General features: G+C 47.7%; 1 protein-coding gene across 1 annotated transcript; it reads left to right on the plus strand.

Annotated features, from left to right (window-relative positions):
* Positions 1-7138: 7138 nt before the first annotated feature.
* GFER (growth factor, augmenter of liver regeneration) lies at positions 7139-11990 on the plus strand. The gene is made up of 3 exons (XM_010392291.4): positions 7139-7348; positions 7825-8036; positions 8995-11990. Exons 1-3 carry the CDS (start codon positions 7154-7156, stop codon positions 9155-9157), a joined length of 570 nt encoding a protein of 189 aa, XP_010390593.1. The 5' UTR covers positions 7139-7153; the 3' UTR covers positions 9158-11990.
* Positions 11991-17796: the final 5806 nt, after the last annotated feature.

The following is a 17796-nucleotide window of genomic DNA, read 5'->3' on the forward strand; positions in this document are numbered from 1 at the left end:
CCAGGGCCATTCCTGTCAGGAAGGATGGATAACAGACTGGAAGAGGCTGCTTCTGCTGGATGCATTGGAACTCACTTATAGAAAACTAAGACAAATGTTGTTTTTCTGACATTATCAAGTTTACCTTGTGTCTTCTACAGCTTCCATGTCATCCTGCCATAAATCAGTGCTTCCTCATGGGTAATTATTAATGGCAGGGGAGGAGGGGTCTGCCCAGAAAAAGTGAGACTCAGCAAGAATTGCTGGACGTTGCTGTTTCATCATCGATATTTATTCACACAGCTTTGAGGGCAGCAGTTAATTTTCCTTTAGTTGTTTTACAACGTACCAAAGAGATCATCAATTAACAGGCAATATGTAGGAGTGCACTGCTCAGCTTTGCCAAGATGCAGGAAAGATGGGATTTTTCCATAATAACTCCCATAATTCTGCTCCAAGAGAGCCTCCTGCACCCCACCCAGGTGAAGCTCTGCTACTCAAGGAGCATCACTCTGGCCATAAACAGCTGCTCAGAAACATGTTTGTGTCATGGCAGGTGACTAAGGCATTGTCACAGGGAGTCACACCAGACTGCCTGCCCAGATTGTCCATGACTGGGAAGACAAAGGAGGTCATCCAGAGACTGCAGGAAAGCCCATATCACCAGGGCTGTCCCACTGAGTATTTCCATTCCAAGATCAGCTTCCCATCCATAACAAATAAACACTGATGCTCTGCTTGTCTTTTCATTTCAGCGTGGATCAGGAGTAACTTCAGTAGAAGCAGAATCTGAGTGCACAAATGCTCAGGGACAGCCATAGGCTGCTCCTCTCCAGCTCTCTCTGAGCCATTTTCCAATTCTAACAAGAAACAGCCTTGTCCCAAATGCTTGGAGAGAAGGATCTGTGTTATGAACATCCTTTCCCACACACAGAAGTCGTGTCTGGGCTGGTGGTTGACCTCTGCCCCTCAAGGCTGATGATATGTAGGACTCTGCATCAGGGATTTCTCATTCTACACCCTGCACAGGAAAGGCAAAGAGAGGAAAAGTCCTCAAACCACCCTCAGGACACTGCAGCTGTGAGGAAGAGATACAGAAAGGAGCTGTGAGCACAGCCAAGGGGGGCCTGGAACAAAGCTAGTGGAAAAGCTTCATCTTTCCCTCACTCACCTTCAGGATCAAAACCTGCCCTTTACTGTTCTTGAAGGTCACCTGCGATGACACACGACCTATCAGCACCTTTAATGAAAAGCCCAGATGCTAAAAGCCGATTTTAAAAGTACAAAGAGGTTTTAGACTTTCAATAAATAGAGAAACAGAGCTTTATTTAAAAAGGATAATGAAAACCCAGACACTGGAGTTGACAAAAGTCTCCTTCACCTCATGAACAAAGGAAGCAGTTGAACTTTCACACAGGCTGAGATGAGAGATTTTGCAGTAACTACTCCAGAAGAAAGTATTTAATTTCATCCTAATTTCAGCAGCTGCTGCAGGCACTAAAGCATTTTTCTGTGGCAGACTCAATTCAGCAACTCTTTGAGCCCAGGCAGCAGCTCAGTCCTCTCTCTCTCCATCACAGAAGCTTCCTAAGGTGCACATCCCTCTTCAGTGCAGGGGGTCACTCATTGTTCACAGGCAGCTTTATTTCAGGATCCAAAATCACAGCATCGCATCAAACTCCCTCAAACCTCACTCCCAACGGGTGATTTTCTTTGCAAAGCCCTTGGGATGGCCTCACCCAGCCCAGGGAGAGCTCTGCCTGTCACAGGAGGTTTGCTCGCTGCCTGGGGCACGCGCAGCGGATGGGCTCCTGTTTACCAAGCACTTGTTCCAATCATTTCATAGTTGTTTTATAAGAGTGATGTGTTTTCCTAAGGTTATGGAGAGGATAAAAGTGTGATTCAAGAGGGAATCTTCCAGAAAGAGTGAGAATGTAACTTAAGCTACTGCAAGAGGAGGTTTCCTGAACCATTTTCTCAGGAAAAAGTGGTGTTTGATGTGTGTGCCACAAGGCCAGCGCTGTGTGGACATGTTGGGACCCAGGAATGGGATGTGAAGGAAGAAGAAAAGCAGGGTTGAGTTTCCAAGGGGGTTTGAGACTCTGCAGTGCACAGCCTGCCTTACACATTCCCAAATCCAGCAGGGGAAAATCCCAGCAACACCAGTACAGCCAAAAGCAAGCGCAGCAAGCACCAGCGAACATGGAGAAATACTGTTTTCACTTGGGCAAAATCTGTTCTTACTTCATGCTAAATGTAGTAACTTGATCAGAGACAAGACCATTATGTTCCTTCCAGATTAGTCAGAGATGCTTATCCCACTCTTTCCTCATTCCCCACGGCCGTTGAGGAGCAGAGTATACACAGTGCCTTATCTCTCCTGGGGATTCCACCAGCACCAGCAGCTCTGGGTAAAAGTTCACCTGTATTTCAGAGCAAAGACTGCAACTTGTGTTCCTTGTCCCCCTCAGAAACCCGAGAAAACCAGATTCAATCTTCACTCAAAATCCTGGTGGGAGAAGAGTGATGTGGAAGGAGTTGTTCTTTCATTAATATTTAATTCTTAATGAGTCAAAACATAGCAACTGTTACCTGAGGAAAACCTCTTCCACTGAAGGGGACTTCCTGTTGACTTCCTTTGACCTCCTTGTGGCAAAAGGGAATCACCCCAAATCAGGGGCCACTCTCCTTTTGCAAAGCCAAGAGGAACAGGAGCTGCTCACTGAAGACTTTGTGCTTCATTTTTCAAGAACACAAAAGGAACCCCCAATTTTGCTGTGTTTATCCTCAGAATGGATTAACTGATTCCAGGGATGGTCAGAGTGGGTCTGGGAAGGAGGAGACAGATTGGAGCATGACACAAACAGGACCATCTGAACCAATCTGAAGAAATAATTTGGTTTTCTCCCTGCCCCTGCCATTGCCAATATATACACCATTACTCATGGATTCTCATTTTAATCAGCAAGAGGATCCACACATAAAGATGGCACCAACTTTAAAAGAACAAACTCAATGTCTAGTGTAGATGCCTAGATTTGAGCAAGGCAGTGCCTTGTGCTCAGTCTTACACTTCAGACTGTTCTGAACACATTTCAGCAGTTCTGGATGGATCTGACTGAGATCAGCATCTCACCCATTCCCTGGCAGGGAGGCTGCAGGCTCCTTCCTGATATCTGGGGGATAATACTTTATACTTTTGGGAGATTTTGCAGGTGATGTAGTGTATGCAAGCAGAGATATGGTTCAGTTACCTAGAAATAAACATCTTTTTTGGTTGTTGTTGCTATTTCCTAGTTGGCTGTAATTTCTCAGACAAGTCTGTGACTAATTCCTGGTGCTGGCTTGTCACTGGTCAGACTTTAGGCTCACATTCTTACGTGTAAATACAAGACAGCTTCCTGCTGTATTCCCCTGCAGAGGGAAACTGTTACATTCAGCTGGAACTACCTACAAAACCATCACAAAAACACTTGGTAAAACACTTGGTAAGGATCCTGAGAGGCACAGGGTAAATTTTCCCCCAAAAAAAAATCATAGAATCATGGAATGGTTTGGGTTGAAAGGACCTTAAAGTCCATCCAGTGCCACCCCCTGCCAGGGGCAGGGACACCTTCCACTATCCCAGGCTGCTCCAAGCCCCATCCAGCCTGGCCTTGGGCACTTCCAGGGATCCAGGGGCAGCCAGGACCTCTCTGGGCAACCTATTCCAGTTGCCTTATTTAAAACTTTAAATAAATTACTGAATATTCAGTGGTGTTTAGATTCCTAAATGAAGAAGGCTCTGAGAATATTATTCCTTGTCCCAGTCCATAAATGACCAACCTGCAGAAACCTGGGGTCACACTGCTGGGAAAGAGTTGTGTGAAGCCTCCTTGGGATCATCCCTCCTCGGGATCATTTTTTCATGTGTCTCTTCTCCTCAGAGCCACCCCTCCTTGAGGTCACCCTGCTTTGCTCAGGGGCTGTATTTAGGATGGGACCTTTGTCCTTGTCCAAGCCCACTGTGAGGGTTCCTGTGTCATGGATTTTGCAGGGCTCAGAGGGGCAGGGAGGGTATCCAGCCCCATTTCTTCTTCCTTCCCCAAGCCCCACTGTCAGCTGCCTCTTCCCAGTTATTGTTTAGCAGGTGCAAAGGTAAGAGCAGAAGATCAAACACCTCTGAGAAAGGCAAACACAGCCTTTTATTCTCTCCAGTATGGGTTTTACTGCTGCTTCCTGGTGATTGCTGTCATCACCCCCTGAGCTGCCCCATTCCAGGCGTGGCTCTGAGGAAGAGGGACATACTCAGTGACATCAGCAACTTCAGTGGGCTCAGTCTCACAGATGCCAGTAACTGAAAATAGGTGCATTGCTGGCAGCACCTGGGCCCAGGAGCCCTGGGCAGGGACACCTTCCACTATCCCAAGTTGCTCCAAGCCCCATCCAGCCTGGCCTTGGACACTCCCAGGGATCCAGGGGCAGCCACAGCTTCTCTGGGCACCCTGTGCCAGGGCCTCTCCACTCCGCAAAGGGAAGAATTCCTCCCTCAGATCCAATCTGTGTGAGGAGTTTGTTTGGTAACAGGCTCTAGCACACTCCAGCTCCTAAATCAGTGCTGGGAGCAGAAGGATGGGTGGCTTATGGCTGTCCAAAGGGAACAGGAGGGAATGTTCCCTCATCGCTCCTCAGCTCTGCATCACATTCCTTCCTTTGGATGGAACTAATTTGGCTCCGCACTTGGTTTCATTTAGAGACAGTGAGTTTTCTTGTTCTGACTTGAATTTGAGCATTTCTCTATTCTTTTAACTTTGAAATCCAAGCTGATGCTGGACCTGAGGGCAAGTGGACAAAACTGGGAGGACATTTTCCTAAAGGGCCAGCTCTGCTCCTACAGCCCAGCAGGAAAGGGATGAGGGGAGCAATGTGGAGCACAAATCTCTGGAACCAACAGCCTCCTTCCAGGCTATGAGTTTTTTCCTTTTCAATAAAAATGCTGATATTTTAATGGACTCCATAAATGAAATCACTGTCAAGGAAGCAGTCTGCTAACGGCTAAGCCAGGAGATTGCTGTGACTTGGAAACATCTTGGCAACTATTTAATTGCTTGAAGACCAAACAATAAAGCTCTGGAGGAAATTCCCTTGGTATCTCATTCTCGTTTTTCCTGATTTTACAAAAATTAATGAGCTCATGAGCATCAGTTAAAACATTTATTGGTGGGCAAGGAAAACAGACATAAAAATGTTGCTGTCCCTACTTGATCTTTCCTTTGTGTGTGAAATTTATAGTTGTCTTCAACTTTAGACAAAGCCATTCCAGCAGTTCCTACCAGTTACTCACATGTCTTCTCCCTCCCTCACAAATATCAGCAAAGAAACATTCCCATGAAATTGCAAATAAATAGAAATAAAGGAGCACTGGTAAACAGAGACCCCAACATGGAGATCCAGACCATCAGCTTAGTGCTCCACAGAGCAGGAGACAGCTCAGCCATTTCCACATGAAACACACCAAGTGTTGAAATATTTTTGAGGGCAAGTTTTTAAGGGTTTTCTCTAAATTGATGCTTTTTCTAATAAACATTTTACACCACACTGTGTTAATTATATAAGGTGACATTTTGGTCCACCTCCATTCCAGACATACATTTGTTTGCATTAAGCAAAATAATAGTATTTTTCACTTGACCTACAGGTGATGAACAGGAGAAAAGTTGAAGTGGATACAATATTCACATTGTTCATGGTAGGAGACTTATCTTGTGGCTCTCAAACCTTTAAGAGCATGACAGAATCAAGCCAAAAAGGAGGATGAGAGCAAGTCTGTGCCACTCTCCAAATTTTCACCCTCTGACCTCCATTAATAATTTCTCAAGGCCGCAGCTAATTAATGTTTCCAAGGGGTGAAAGAGCAGGATCCAAAGTCTGATGCCAGGCTGGACCATTTCCCAGGAGCTGGGTCACCACCCTCATGTGCTCACAAGCCTGTGGCTCTCTGGGAATAAAAGAAATGCCAAATGTCCACTCAAGACCAAGGCCCTGGGGACAGGTCTGGCTCTCCATCACCCTGAGGAACCCAGCCACTCCGAGGCAGTGCCTGCCTTGGTGTGACACGTGCCAACACTCTCAGAAAGAGGAAAATCCTCCCTCAAGATGGATTTACAAGCATGTGACAGGTGTTAAAAACACGTAGAACTCCATATGGTCATGTTGCAATAGAGGAGCATGGGTTGAATGGAGTTATCCATTTGTTTGTCCATAAAATCGCCCTGTTGATTGTGTGATTGTGCTGGAGAGAACACTGAAGTGCCTGTCGGCACTGCTGGCACGAAGGAGAGCTGCTGTGCGCCATGGCCTCTGCCACACACAGTATCTACACATCGCAGAATCCCAGAATAGTTGAGTTTGGAAGAGATCATCCAGTCCAGCCCCCTGCCCAGGCAGGGTCACCTGGAGCAGGTGACACAGGAACATGTCCAGGTGGGTTTGGGATGTCTCCAGAGAGGGAGACTCCACACCCTCCCTGGGCAGCTGTTCCAGTGTTCTGCCACCATCATGGAAAGAAGTTCTTCTTTATGTTGTGGTGGAACTTGCTGTGTTTTAATTTCTGGCCATTGCTCCTCATCCTGTCACTGAACAGTCTGGCACCATCCTCTGACAGCCCTGGGAGAGATTTGTATGGATTGATGGGATCCCCCTCAGCCTTCCCTTCTCCATACTGACCAGGCCCAGCTCCCGCAGTCTCTGCTCATCACAGAGATGCTCCAGGCCCCATGTGTATGTATATTTATACGTATTTTTGTCCTTATTTGGGAGGATTATATGAGAGGAACTGCTCTGACACCCTCCGAGGGAACATGGCAGAACCCTCCTCACACCGAGGGGAAACAGACGGAGACCCCCTTCAGCCTCCCGCTGAGGGGATCCCTGTGCCCACCCTGAGGGTGTGCACAGACCCATCATACCCGAGGGGCGATGTGAAGCGAAACGCGAGGGAGCACAGGCAGGAGTCCCATGTAAAGCAACCCTTCCCTGTTCTGCTCACACACAGTATTTAAACACAGAGTTTGCTGCTGGTTCTTGGTAATAGCACACCACAAATGGAACCCTGGTGTGTGGCGGGACCGATCGCCCTCACAGCGCCCGGGCGGGAATGGCGCCGCCCCGGCCCGTCCTGCACCGCGGTGCCAACATGGCGGCGCCCAGCGAGGGCCGCTCGGGTCGGCGCTCTGCGCCCTTCCCGGGTACCGACAGCGGCTCCTTCTCCTTCCCCTTCGCCGTCCCGCACGGCGCGGCGGGGGAGCCGCCCAAGAAGCCGTGCCGAGCCTGCACGGATTTCAAGAGCTGGCTCCGCGAGCAGAGGAAGCAGACGGCCGCGGGCGGCGCGGTGAGGCGCGGCTTTTCCGCGGGACGGGCGGCGGGAGCCTCCCCTGGAACGCCTGGCGATCCCCAGCCCCTGCAGAGCTCCCTCAGTCCTCCATCCTGCCCCCTCAAGTGGGATGAGGCTGCGTATTCCCTTCAGGGTGTGAAGGAGCCGGGGACAGGGTTCCCCGCAGTGGGAATGGGAAGGGGGTCTCCATCTTCTTCCCGGGTGCGAGGGGCTCTGCCATTGGCCCCCCTGAGGGTGTGAAAGGGCCTTTGCCTTGTCCCGACTGAGGGTGTGAGGGGGGCTTTGCCATGTTCCGATTGAAGGTGCGAGGGGGGCTCTGCAGTGTCCCCTCAGAAGGTGTGAGAGGAATTCTGCCACGTCCCAGAAAAGATGTGAAGGACCTGTTCCCTCCATCTCACCTTCCCACCCAGCGCAAAAGGGCTGTTTCCCTACCAAGCCCCGGTGTCCCCTCACACCCCTGTGTCCCGCTGCAGGATGTGGCGGTTGCGGAGGAGAAGGAGCCCCCTCCAGACTGTCCCCTGGACAGCGAGCAGCTGGGCCGCAGCAGCTGGGCCTTGCTGCACACCATGGCCGCCTACTACCCCGACCGGCCCTCCGGGGAACAGCAGAAGGACATGAGGGACTTCATCAACCTCTTCTCCAAGTTCTACCCCTGTGAGCACTGCGCAGAGGACCTGAGGGAGAGGTGAGTGGCCTGAGCAGGTTTTTTGAGGATGTGGGAGAAAGGTGGGTTTCCTCAGTGGGTTTTTTGAAGATCTGAGGGAAAGGTGAGTGGCCTCAGCAGGTTTTTGTGCTGGAGGGGCTTGCCAGAAGTGCTGGGCTGCAGCAGCTAGTTTGCATATCAGGAACTCTTCCTTCACTTGGGGTTTGTAGCTACCTGAGCTGGTTTCTTCCATTGTTGCATCAATCACAGATACAGTTACGCAAAAAACAAACACCTGTCCTCATGCTGCTGGATTCTGTGCTGCCTCCAAGGCCATCTGAGGCAATTTCAGAGTTTTCTGGTTCAAACTGGGCTTGTGAACAGTTGTGGAATTAGACTGGGACTTAGAATAATTTGGTTTTCAGGAGGCAAGTGATCTTCTACCCTCAAAAATGCCCTGTATTGGCATTCTCAGTAGTGGATGCAAAGACTGAAATGGGCTGTGGTGGTTGATCTAATAGAAGGTGTCCCTGCCCATGCCAGGGGATTGGAATGAGGTGACCTTTAAAGTCCATTCCAACCCAAACCATTCCAGGATTCTGTGATAAAGTTTTCTGCTGCTCTCAGTGTCTTTCTCAGAAGTTGCAAATAATTTTCCAGTTGAACGGGCAAAAAAAGTTTGAAACCTAATTATTAACTTAGTAGGCGTCACTGGGAAAAATACCTCCTCAATTTCTTAATTTACTCTTTTTTTACAATTTTAATTCAGTGTTTTGATGAACACTGGTGGTTTTGCTTTTTATCATAGATAAGTTTTGACTCCTGTGTCTTTTCCAGTTGCCAAGACCAGAAAGTGAATGAAACCAACCTGCAGCCAATATAGAGAACTGGTGATAATTATTGATCTCCCTGTGCACTCTCTGGGACTCTGTGCTTGCTTTGGGTATTGAATTTGGTAACTATGAAGAAATAACATTTGTTTCCCCTTTCCTGTTTGCAGATTACAGACAAACCAACCCGATACGAGCACCAGGAGTAACTTCTCCCAGTGGCTGTGTCTCCTCCACAATGATGTGAACAGGAAGCTGGGGAAGCCAGAATTCGACTGCTCCCGGGTGGATGAGCGCTGGAGGGACGGCTGGAAGGACGGGAGCTGTGATTAACCCGGAGGGGTTGCTCTGGGAATCCAGCAGAGCAGTTCAATCCGTGTGGAGTCGCTGCAGGGACAGTGGGAGTCAGTAACTCTGTTTGTGTGGGACTGATTCAGAGCCGAACCAATGCCAAAAGGAGATTTGAAAATCCTATCCCAGTAATATTTTGATAAATAGTACCAGTAAAGTATTACCTGAGGGGTTGAGGCCTTACATTTGACATGGGAATTGCCAGAAACCTCTGAGATTGAGTCACTGACAAACTCATTTCATTATGACATTTCCTGATTTTGGGGGCATTTGCTTATTTTTGTGTGTGGAATTCATTTTCCCTGAACACAGTGGTGTTTTCTGCTGGCGTTGCCCTGATGTTTTAGAAAATGCATCTGATTAATTGTAATTTTCATTTCTGTTTTTCTCATGGAGAAAACTCATGCTGGGTTTTGTGCCAAGTCTGTACCCCTGGATTTCTCTTTCCAGGATCTCCAACGTTTGTTGTTACTTTTGCATCCAATTCCTTTGATAAAAGTCCTGAGGGCAGGTACATTTAATTTAAACGCTAAAATCATGGACCCCAGATTTCTCAGTTTGGTTTTGTGTTTTAGCTTATCACGTCAGAGGACACTGCAGAAAGGGAAGGGCAAAACAAACTCCTCATCTGAGGAATGGAGCAAAGCATCCATTTAAATATTGAAATGATATTTAAAAATGAAATGCAAATATTTTAAATGGATTGGTAATTTTCTTTAGATCCAGAAGTGATTTGGTGGTAAGTTCTATGGAACTACTTATTCTTAAAGCAAATCACCTCTTTGTTTCTGGTGTGAATCTTTGTCATGAAAAGAGATGGAGAATTTTTGTAATGAAGCATATTCAGCTTTGTTTGGCATATGGTTGTTTCTGAGATGAAATTCCTGATTGGTACTTGCTGGCCTGGTTGATATTCTGATGTTGTTCCAAGCTAAAAATCTCTCTAGAAAATGACTTTACAGGGCCCCTGCAGTGTTTGAGTCCTGCTGAGGACTGTGGTGTGAGCTTTGCCCAGTTTTTATTGCACAGGGACACACAGGAGCCCGTCAGGTTGGTTCCCTCTGTAGGAACTGGGCAGAACCCAGGCTCTGGGTTTTCCTGGCTCAGCTGCATCCCTCTATGGATACCTAAGTGTGAATTCAGATTCCAGGGAAGTAGCACTAAAAATACATTTACACCACAATGCATCTAACACATCTCTTTATAAAAGGAGACAGTTGCAAAACAGAGTCAAAAATCATTTCAAGTTCTTCACGTAGGTCATGATCTCGTCCCTTCCTGCACTCCTGGCTGGGAGAAGTTTGCACAAACCCTGACAACAGCAGGTTTTTTTTCTTTCCTTCCGTGTTTCCTGCTGAGGTTTTCTTGCATGTTTTATTGAGCTTCCTTATCTCATGCCCCACAGCACACCTGTGATTTGCCCTTGGAGTTTTTCGCAAGTTTTGACTGGAAATGTTAATGATGCCGCTGTAATTAGAGCAACGGCACCTCTTATCTGAGACTTTGGTCCTCACACCATTGTGTGGGGGGCTTTTTAGTGGCTGGAGAGCCAGTAACACCTTTGAAAACACAATTTAATATTTTGCGGCACAGGCAAGTCCTTTCAAGTCAGGTCTGTAAAATGAGTATGAGACTTTTATGGACTAATGGTTTCTGAACTTTCTATGTAGTAACATTTCTAGACACAACCCCAAATGAACTGATGAAAGGTACTGCATAAAGAGTGTGACTGAAGGTGTCATTCAAGCTCAGAAAATTTCCCTATCGCCATGTTGAGGTTCTTAGGACATGTAAATCCCAGCTCTTGGCTTTTGTCTTTTGGTAATAAATTCAGTCCCCAAAACAAAGCCCATTGGGGTCCACTAGAGTGGAGAGGACCAACAAAAGGGCTGCAGCCCTTCATTTTTACAAGTAGGACCCAAATGAGTCAGTTCTGTCAGGACACTTTTAGCAACTGGGGGTGTGGGCAGGCGTTTCCCTCTGGATTTGGTTGTGCTAAAGGAGGAATTTTGTGTTCTTCCATTCCAATCTGCCCTCAACTGTTCTCTGTGACAATTTCCTCGCCCACGGAGCAGATGATATTTCTCCCTCAGTTGCTTCAGTGCAAATGAGCAGGTTGATGAAACATCTGTCTCATCCCTTGTCACCTTCATACTGTCAGGGGACCAGGCTGGGGAGTTGCAGTACCCTGTGCCAGTCCCAGGATGTGCTGGCCAGGGCTCACGGACCAGCAGGGACATGGGGAACCTCCCACCACACGTGTCCACTCCCTGAGTGTAGAGAGGGAAGTGAGGATGTATCCAACACATTCTGGTCAATTTGTGTGGTTCAGGGAGGTGGTGTTGGAGTGCAGGAGGAAAAGCCTGTCCTGTCCTGGCAGTGGTAGGGAAAAGCCTTCAAGCTGAAGTCAGTGTCTTTAGCAAGTGCTGCCTAAAAACGAGGCCACCAGCTGTGGCTGCCAGGATGCTTTTAGGGCAGTTTCTATCTTTGCCAAGTGGCCATTTGATAAAATGTGTGCTTGCACTCTGTTCTCTCATGGTTTTGGCTTGGCAGAAGAGCTCTGATTAGTTGTTTCTCAGGCGTAGCCTCATCTCTGTGGACTTGACCATGTGAGGAGTGGGGGGATTTGTTCTGCTGCTCATCTGTACCGTGAGACTTAGTCTTGGGTAAGGAATTTCCATTGGAGGTATTCATACTCATGTACAGAAAATTGTGAATTCTCTACTAAATGCACTTGATTAAATCTAGTTTTAAAAATCTCTGTATTCAAATTATATTTCCTGTTGATGTAAAAATAATAAAGCAACCAAGTTCATTCCTGGTTCCAACTGCATGAGATCTTAGGAAAAGGGATCATGCTGTGCTGGTGGGTCTAAACGCTGCATGCCAAGATACTACTGTTATTTATATAAAACAAGATATATATATATATATATATATATATTTATATATATGTATATGTTATAGTTTTGTGGCTCAGGTAAGGTTGTGTGATTCTGTGTTGCTTGATCAGATAAGGTGGGGCTGCTCCTGGTCCTTTCCTGTTGTGCTGTTGAATTGGTGCAATTCTCTGTTGGCCCTACAAAAATGCAGGAATTTGTACAGCACGTCCTGTCAGGTCGGACTTTTTTTTATATGGGGAACAGTGGGAATTTTTATGGCATTCCAGTGATTTTTTGATTTGCTGACAGCGTGAGGGGCAGCATTAGAGTTGGGAGTAGCTCAGCTCTCGCTGATTTGGAGCAGGGTGGCATCACTGAAGGGCAGTGTTTATAATCCCATTTCCTGGAACGGGGAAGCTGCTTCTTCTCCATACGAGGAACCCTTGTGAGGAAGAGCAGAGCCAGGAGCAGGTGCTGCCCAAGGAGCTTGTGGGACCTTGCTCGAGAGCCATTGCTGTGTGACAGGTACCTGACTTACCTTGGAGCTTCCCAAATTCCTCACTGTTTTCATGGACTGGTTTGCATTCGAGCTGTACTTCACTTTTTTCCTTCCTTTTTTTTTTTATTCCCTCCCCAAATGCAAAGAGCAGGGAACCCTGAGGGAATAGTTTGCTCCATGGATGGCAGACAGACTTGCAGATGTTGGCAGAAGCAGTCCTGTGCCTTTGACATTTTTCCAGGGATTAGCTGTTCCTTTGCAGTGCGTTGGGTGTACGCAGGCTCCTGTTTACCGTAGGATTCCCAAGAGCTGCTTTGTTTTCTCGTTTTGTCTTTTGCTTCAGCCTGTTCCAGGCAGTGTGGGAGATTCTTCCTGTTGGAGTTTGATGGGCTTGGAGAGGGGAGAGTTTGGATTTTTTAGGGGGTTTTTTCCCCTCCCTGTGAGCAGTGATTTTGTTGGGGTTTCATTCCATTCCTGGAATGGCTGCTCAGGGTTTTTGTCTGAAGGATGGAGAGGAGCTGTTCAGTATTTTGTGTAGTCAGGATTTAGCACAGCCAACAAGGTCATGTGAAGTCAGATCTTGATTTTGTAGTGTAACAGGGAAAGTAATAAAACAAGGAAAGCAAACTCCAGGTAATGGCATGGAGACAAATGAGTTAAAATGTAATCCAAGGGGATGAGGGTCAGCCTTGGGACCAGCTGGGGCACTGATCTGGATCTGTCCCACAGGGAAGTGTTGATGAACACCAAATCCTGATTCCAGGCTGGCCAACGTTCAGTTCAGGTGTTAATCACAGTGCAGGGAGCTGAGGGATGATAATAGTTGGCCTCTTCTGCAACACTGTGGAACAGAGGTGGTTTGCTGAGGATAAATGGGGTTTGGTGCCCTTCTCTGTGCTGATGCATGTAAAAAAAAACCCAACTCAGATGGACCTGATTTTGCTGTCAGTTCTGAATCTTTATAATTGCTCTTAACATTCCCACAAGTAGAATCACAGAATATCCTGAGCTGGAAGGGACCCACAGGGATCATCCAAGTCAACTCCCAAGTCTTGATGAGCCACACCAGCGCTTGCCAAGCTTTGAAACCGTTGTGTTCTCCTTGGCATGTGACAGTCCTGCTGAGGGGTGGCTGATCCAGCCCGCAAAGTTCTGCTGGCATTTCTCTGGGCTCAGCACCTGGCATGGGCTGGCACCCCGACGGTGGCACTGGGACCTGCCCAGTTCTGCCCTTGCTTCCCACGGAAAGGTGCCCTCCACTTCCACGTGCTGTGCTCGTGCAGGGTGATGGTTTTCCTCCCGAGCACTCCAAATCCAGAAGCCCCTTCCTGGTCCCAGTTTTCCCTCTCATACAGCACATGCCGTGATGCCCCTTGGCTTCTGTTTGTGGCTGCCGTGTGCTTCCCACGGGGAGCTATCGGGGAAATTCCCTTTACATCTGACCAGCCCAACAGTAGAGGGCAACAGAGGATGTATTTCCACGTATTTCCGTGTATTTCTTTGCATTTCGTTGATTTTCCATCTCTTCTCTGGAACAGACTGCTTCAGATACCGAATGTTTTACCTCATCCTACTCCCTTTCCTGTGATTTTGAGAGGAGATTTTGGTGCCTTCAGTTACTTTTCAAACTAGTGTGCAAACCTGTTGTATAATTACCTAAACGAGGGATGTGTTGTTCCTCTGCCTCCAGCTAAAATCTGCACTTGGAAGCAGAATAAAACTCTGGATGCTGTTTCCAGCATATTTCCTACCTGATCTTCAGCCCATAACTGTTCATATATGGAGATGTTCTGGCTTTTTTTTATTATTAACAGATTAAAAAACGTGAGTTAATTTCACTGGATAATTTTGTAACATGACTTTCTTACACAGGCCTCCTGCACAGACCAGAGGTGGGTACAGGAAACAATACACAGCAGTCATGGACAGGCAGAGAAGGGATCCAAGTTCCTGGGCCTTGTTGTCACCTGCTTTGCTCTGCATGGGAAAAGGTAGGAAGAAATCCCACAGAGTTTCACGGGAGTTTTGCTTTGGGTTAGGAGATCAGTGAGAAAGAAAACAGCTGAGTTAATTTAATGTTTGTCCCACTAGGCAGCTGTTTCATGCAGCCCCTCACAGCTTCCATGTTCCCAGAACACTAAGCTTTAGTTCTAAGCTCAAGTTCCGGTACTAGATGGAGACTTGCCTTGTGAATTCTGAGTATGGTCAGGAAAAGCTGGGCTTTCCCTGCTTTTTCCATCCACATGTGCATAAAAAAATTGGATTCTGTGACTGTGCCTCATGTTCTGCTGCTTAGATGGGGTAAAAGGTATCTGAGGTATAGAAGACAAGGCCCACATGTCCAGAGCATGTGGCTGGAGGCTCGAGAGATCAAAATTCCATTCTTTTTTACTCATGAGCTTCCTGCCAGACACCAGGTAAGTCACTTCATCTTCTGCAGCCACACTTCCACTTCTGCAGAAGGGGGGTAAAAATAGCTGTTAGGGCAGCCTTTGCATGTATTTCCTATTTAGATGAAAATCTCTTTCAGGGAGGCTGTTTCAATGTGTTTGTGCTGCACAGGCCTGGGCCTGATAGCGTTCATAGTTATGAAATCCCTCATCTCCATCCATCTCACAGATCTCTTTTCCATTGGGTTCCATCCTGCTTATGAATCTGAGGACCTGTTAGGGCTGTGTTCAGTCAAGAAACAAAGCTTTTCTTATTTTCAGTGTATTTTGGCAGCAAAGCTTGATGTAGCTCAAGTGAGAGCTGTGGAAGATCTTCACATCCACTATGGCTTGAGCTGCCCCATGTCCTTGCCCCTGTCAGCTCTGCTCACCTGTACCACAGCTGCAGGTGACAAGCACCAAAGTCAGCTGTTGGTTGGCACGCCCCCAGCACAATGGGACTTGCTGGTGTGTTCCTAAGCAGGCCAGTTTGGGGAACAGCAAGAGACCTTATTCCCCTTTTTCAAGCTCCTCCCCACGTGGGGAGCAGTGGCTGAATCAGATTAGATTCTGGTTTGCCAAAACCCCCAAACTTTCCATGCTGTGAAATATTTGGAGGAGCAGATACCAAGTTCCCTCCTGAGCCGTTGAGGCCATGGCTGCACCACTGAGAGGCGTTTTGAAACCCTTTGGGGTTTGGTTCAGTTTGGGTTTTACGCAAGCACTGAGATACCAACTCCCCTGTTCAAAAGCAATGCTACCTCAGCTCACTGAGTTCTGTTATCCCAATCTTCCCTCAGTGATCTCAGTTGGTAAAGTTTTCCACATTTTTTTCTGGCACACTGATCCTGGGTTTATCCGTGTACAGTAAGTGCTGAATCCCACCTGAGAAATGTTTCACAAGTGGATGAGCAACCAGGTATTTTTGGATCTCTTAGGGTGGAAGGCATGAAGAGCTTTCTAGTGATAGTGGGCTAAGGTATTGCTCATCAGGAAGCCCATTCACTCTGCCACTGGGCCCTATGGACTTCTAAGCTCCTCTCAATATTCCCATCAACTCTCATTTTCCTAATGGCTGAAAGCAGCATCAGCCGAGCTCTAATGAATGGCAAGCAAAGCATTTCAGAGCAACAACTACATGAACATCTGTCAAAGTGTTGCTTCAAGCCTGCTGCCCAGGGAATGTGAAGCACAAGCTGTTTTCCCACCCACGCCCGTGCCAGGGCAGGGTCAGACTGCAGGGAGCTGCTGAAGTCGGTGGCTGGAATCCATGTCTGGAGCCCGTCCGGCTCCCTCAGGCCAGGCACTGCCGCCAGGCTGTGTCCTGCACGTTGGGATTGCTTCACTCCAAACACACATTGCTGGAGCTGCTCCCAGAACAAGGCGGTTTCACATTGCTTTTCCCACCTGGAGCACTCTGTCCAGCTCTGGGGCCCCACACACAAGGAAGATGTGGATCTGTTGGAGCGAGGTCAGAGGAGGTCACTGATCACGGGGCTGGAGCCCCTCTGCTCTGGAGCCAGGCTGGGAGAGCTGAGGGCACCCAGCCTGGAGAAGAGAAGGCCTTGGAGCCCCTTCCAGTACCTAAAGGGTCCTGATCCCAGCCCTTGGCTGAGTGGGTAGGGCTGACTGGAACAGGTTTTGAAGGAGAAAGCCTCGTATATTATTTCCTCCAGGTTGTCATGTCTCCACACTTAGCCCTGAGAAAACCTGATGGCTTTTTTCTGATAGAGACAAAAGATAAGAAGTTGGCATGACTAGAAGAAGCAGAAAATGAATACAGGTTTCCCACTACCTTTAATTAAACTTGTGTAAAATAAAAACATGAACAGATCTTGGGCAGTTGTCTGTGTGCTGCTCTGTTTGTTCCCTGTCCCTGAAATCCTGTGGGAATGGTAAATGCAGACAAAACTTGTTCAAACTGAACAAATGTTCTGAGAAGTGCCATTTCCAAATGCTGCTGTTCTCCATTTGATAGGGAAAATGTGGAAGGTACAATATCCTTCCCCATTATTGGCTGGCTCTGTGTATCTGTTGATTTGCAGCAATAGGAAGTGAGACAGAAAGACACTTCGTATGTGGGCTGGAGATACCTCCTGTGCTTTATCTGAGCTGTAGCAGGGGAAGAAAACTGGCACCCCGTGATGTGGGAAACGATTATATAAACACTGCACACAGCAGAAGTTGGGGGGATGAACCCCAAAGAAAGGACAAGTTTAGGAGCAGGGATTTCAGTTCAGGCAGTGTCCTGGCCCCCTGTGCTTTGCATTGTCCAAAATATGCCTGTTCCAGTTGGGACAGATGAGCTGGCAAGATATGTTAGAAAGAGGGAGAAAGAAGTGTCTTTCCCAATGTCATTGGAAAATCAGGAGCAGGCCCCAGAGGTCCAGCTGATTCCCTGTGCAGTATCCCTGGAACACACTGCCTCCCTGGCACTGGCCACCCTCGAGGAGCAAGGCAGCCCTTGCCATCATGTGGAACTCTGGGCTGATGGATTTGGGGTGGTTTGTTCCCAGACCATGAAACTGATTTTTGAGGATGCTGAAACAGCTGCTTCTAAACTGCTGAAGCTGATTGAAAATCCCACCTCGGGTAATCCCTTCAAGTTAATTTGGCCTTTGTTCCTGACCTGCAATTCAGGGATGAGCTGGCAATGATGCTCTTGGCACTGGGGTACCATCCCTGGCCAGCTCCATGAGCCATCCTGCCAGCAGAAAGCAGGAGGGACCAACCCGCTGTTCTCTTCGAGGCCATTTCATTTTTGCCTAGTAAAATGTGATGGTTACTGAGCTGGTGACATTGAGGAATGGA

The sequence above is a fragment of the Corvus cornix genome, chromosome 14, assembly GCF_000738735.6.
Source record: "Corvus cornix cornix isolate S_Up_H32 chromosome 14, ASM73873v5, whole genome shotgun sequence".
Taxonomy (NCBI): Eukaryota; Metazoa; Chordata; class Aves; order Passeriformes; family Corvidae; genus Corvus; species Corvus cornix.

Bases quoted from the DNA above. Each gene is read 5' to 3' on its own strand.
- GFER (XM_010392291.4), top strand. From the start codon at position 7,154: ATGGCGGCGCCCAGCGAGGGCCGCTCGGGTCGGCGCTCTGCGCCCTTC. The intron at 7,349-7,824 runs GTGAGGCGCGGC...GTCCCGCTGCAG, and splicing joins AGACGGCCGCGGGCGGCGCG to GATGTGGCGGTTGCGGAGGA. The intron at 8,037-8,994 runs GTGAGTGGCCTG...TCCTGTTTGCAG, and splicing joins GCAGAGGACCTGAGGGAGAG to ATTACAGACAAACCAACCCG.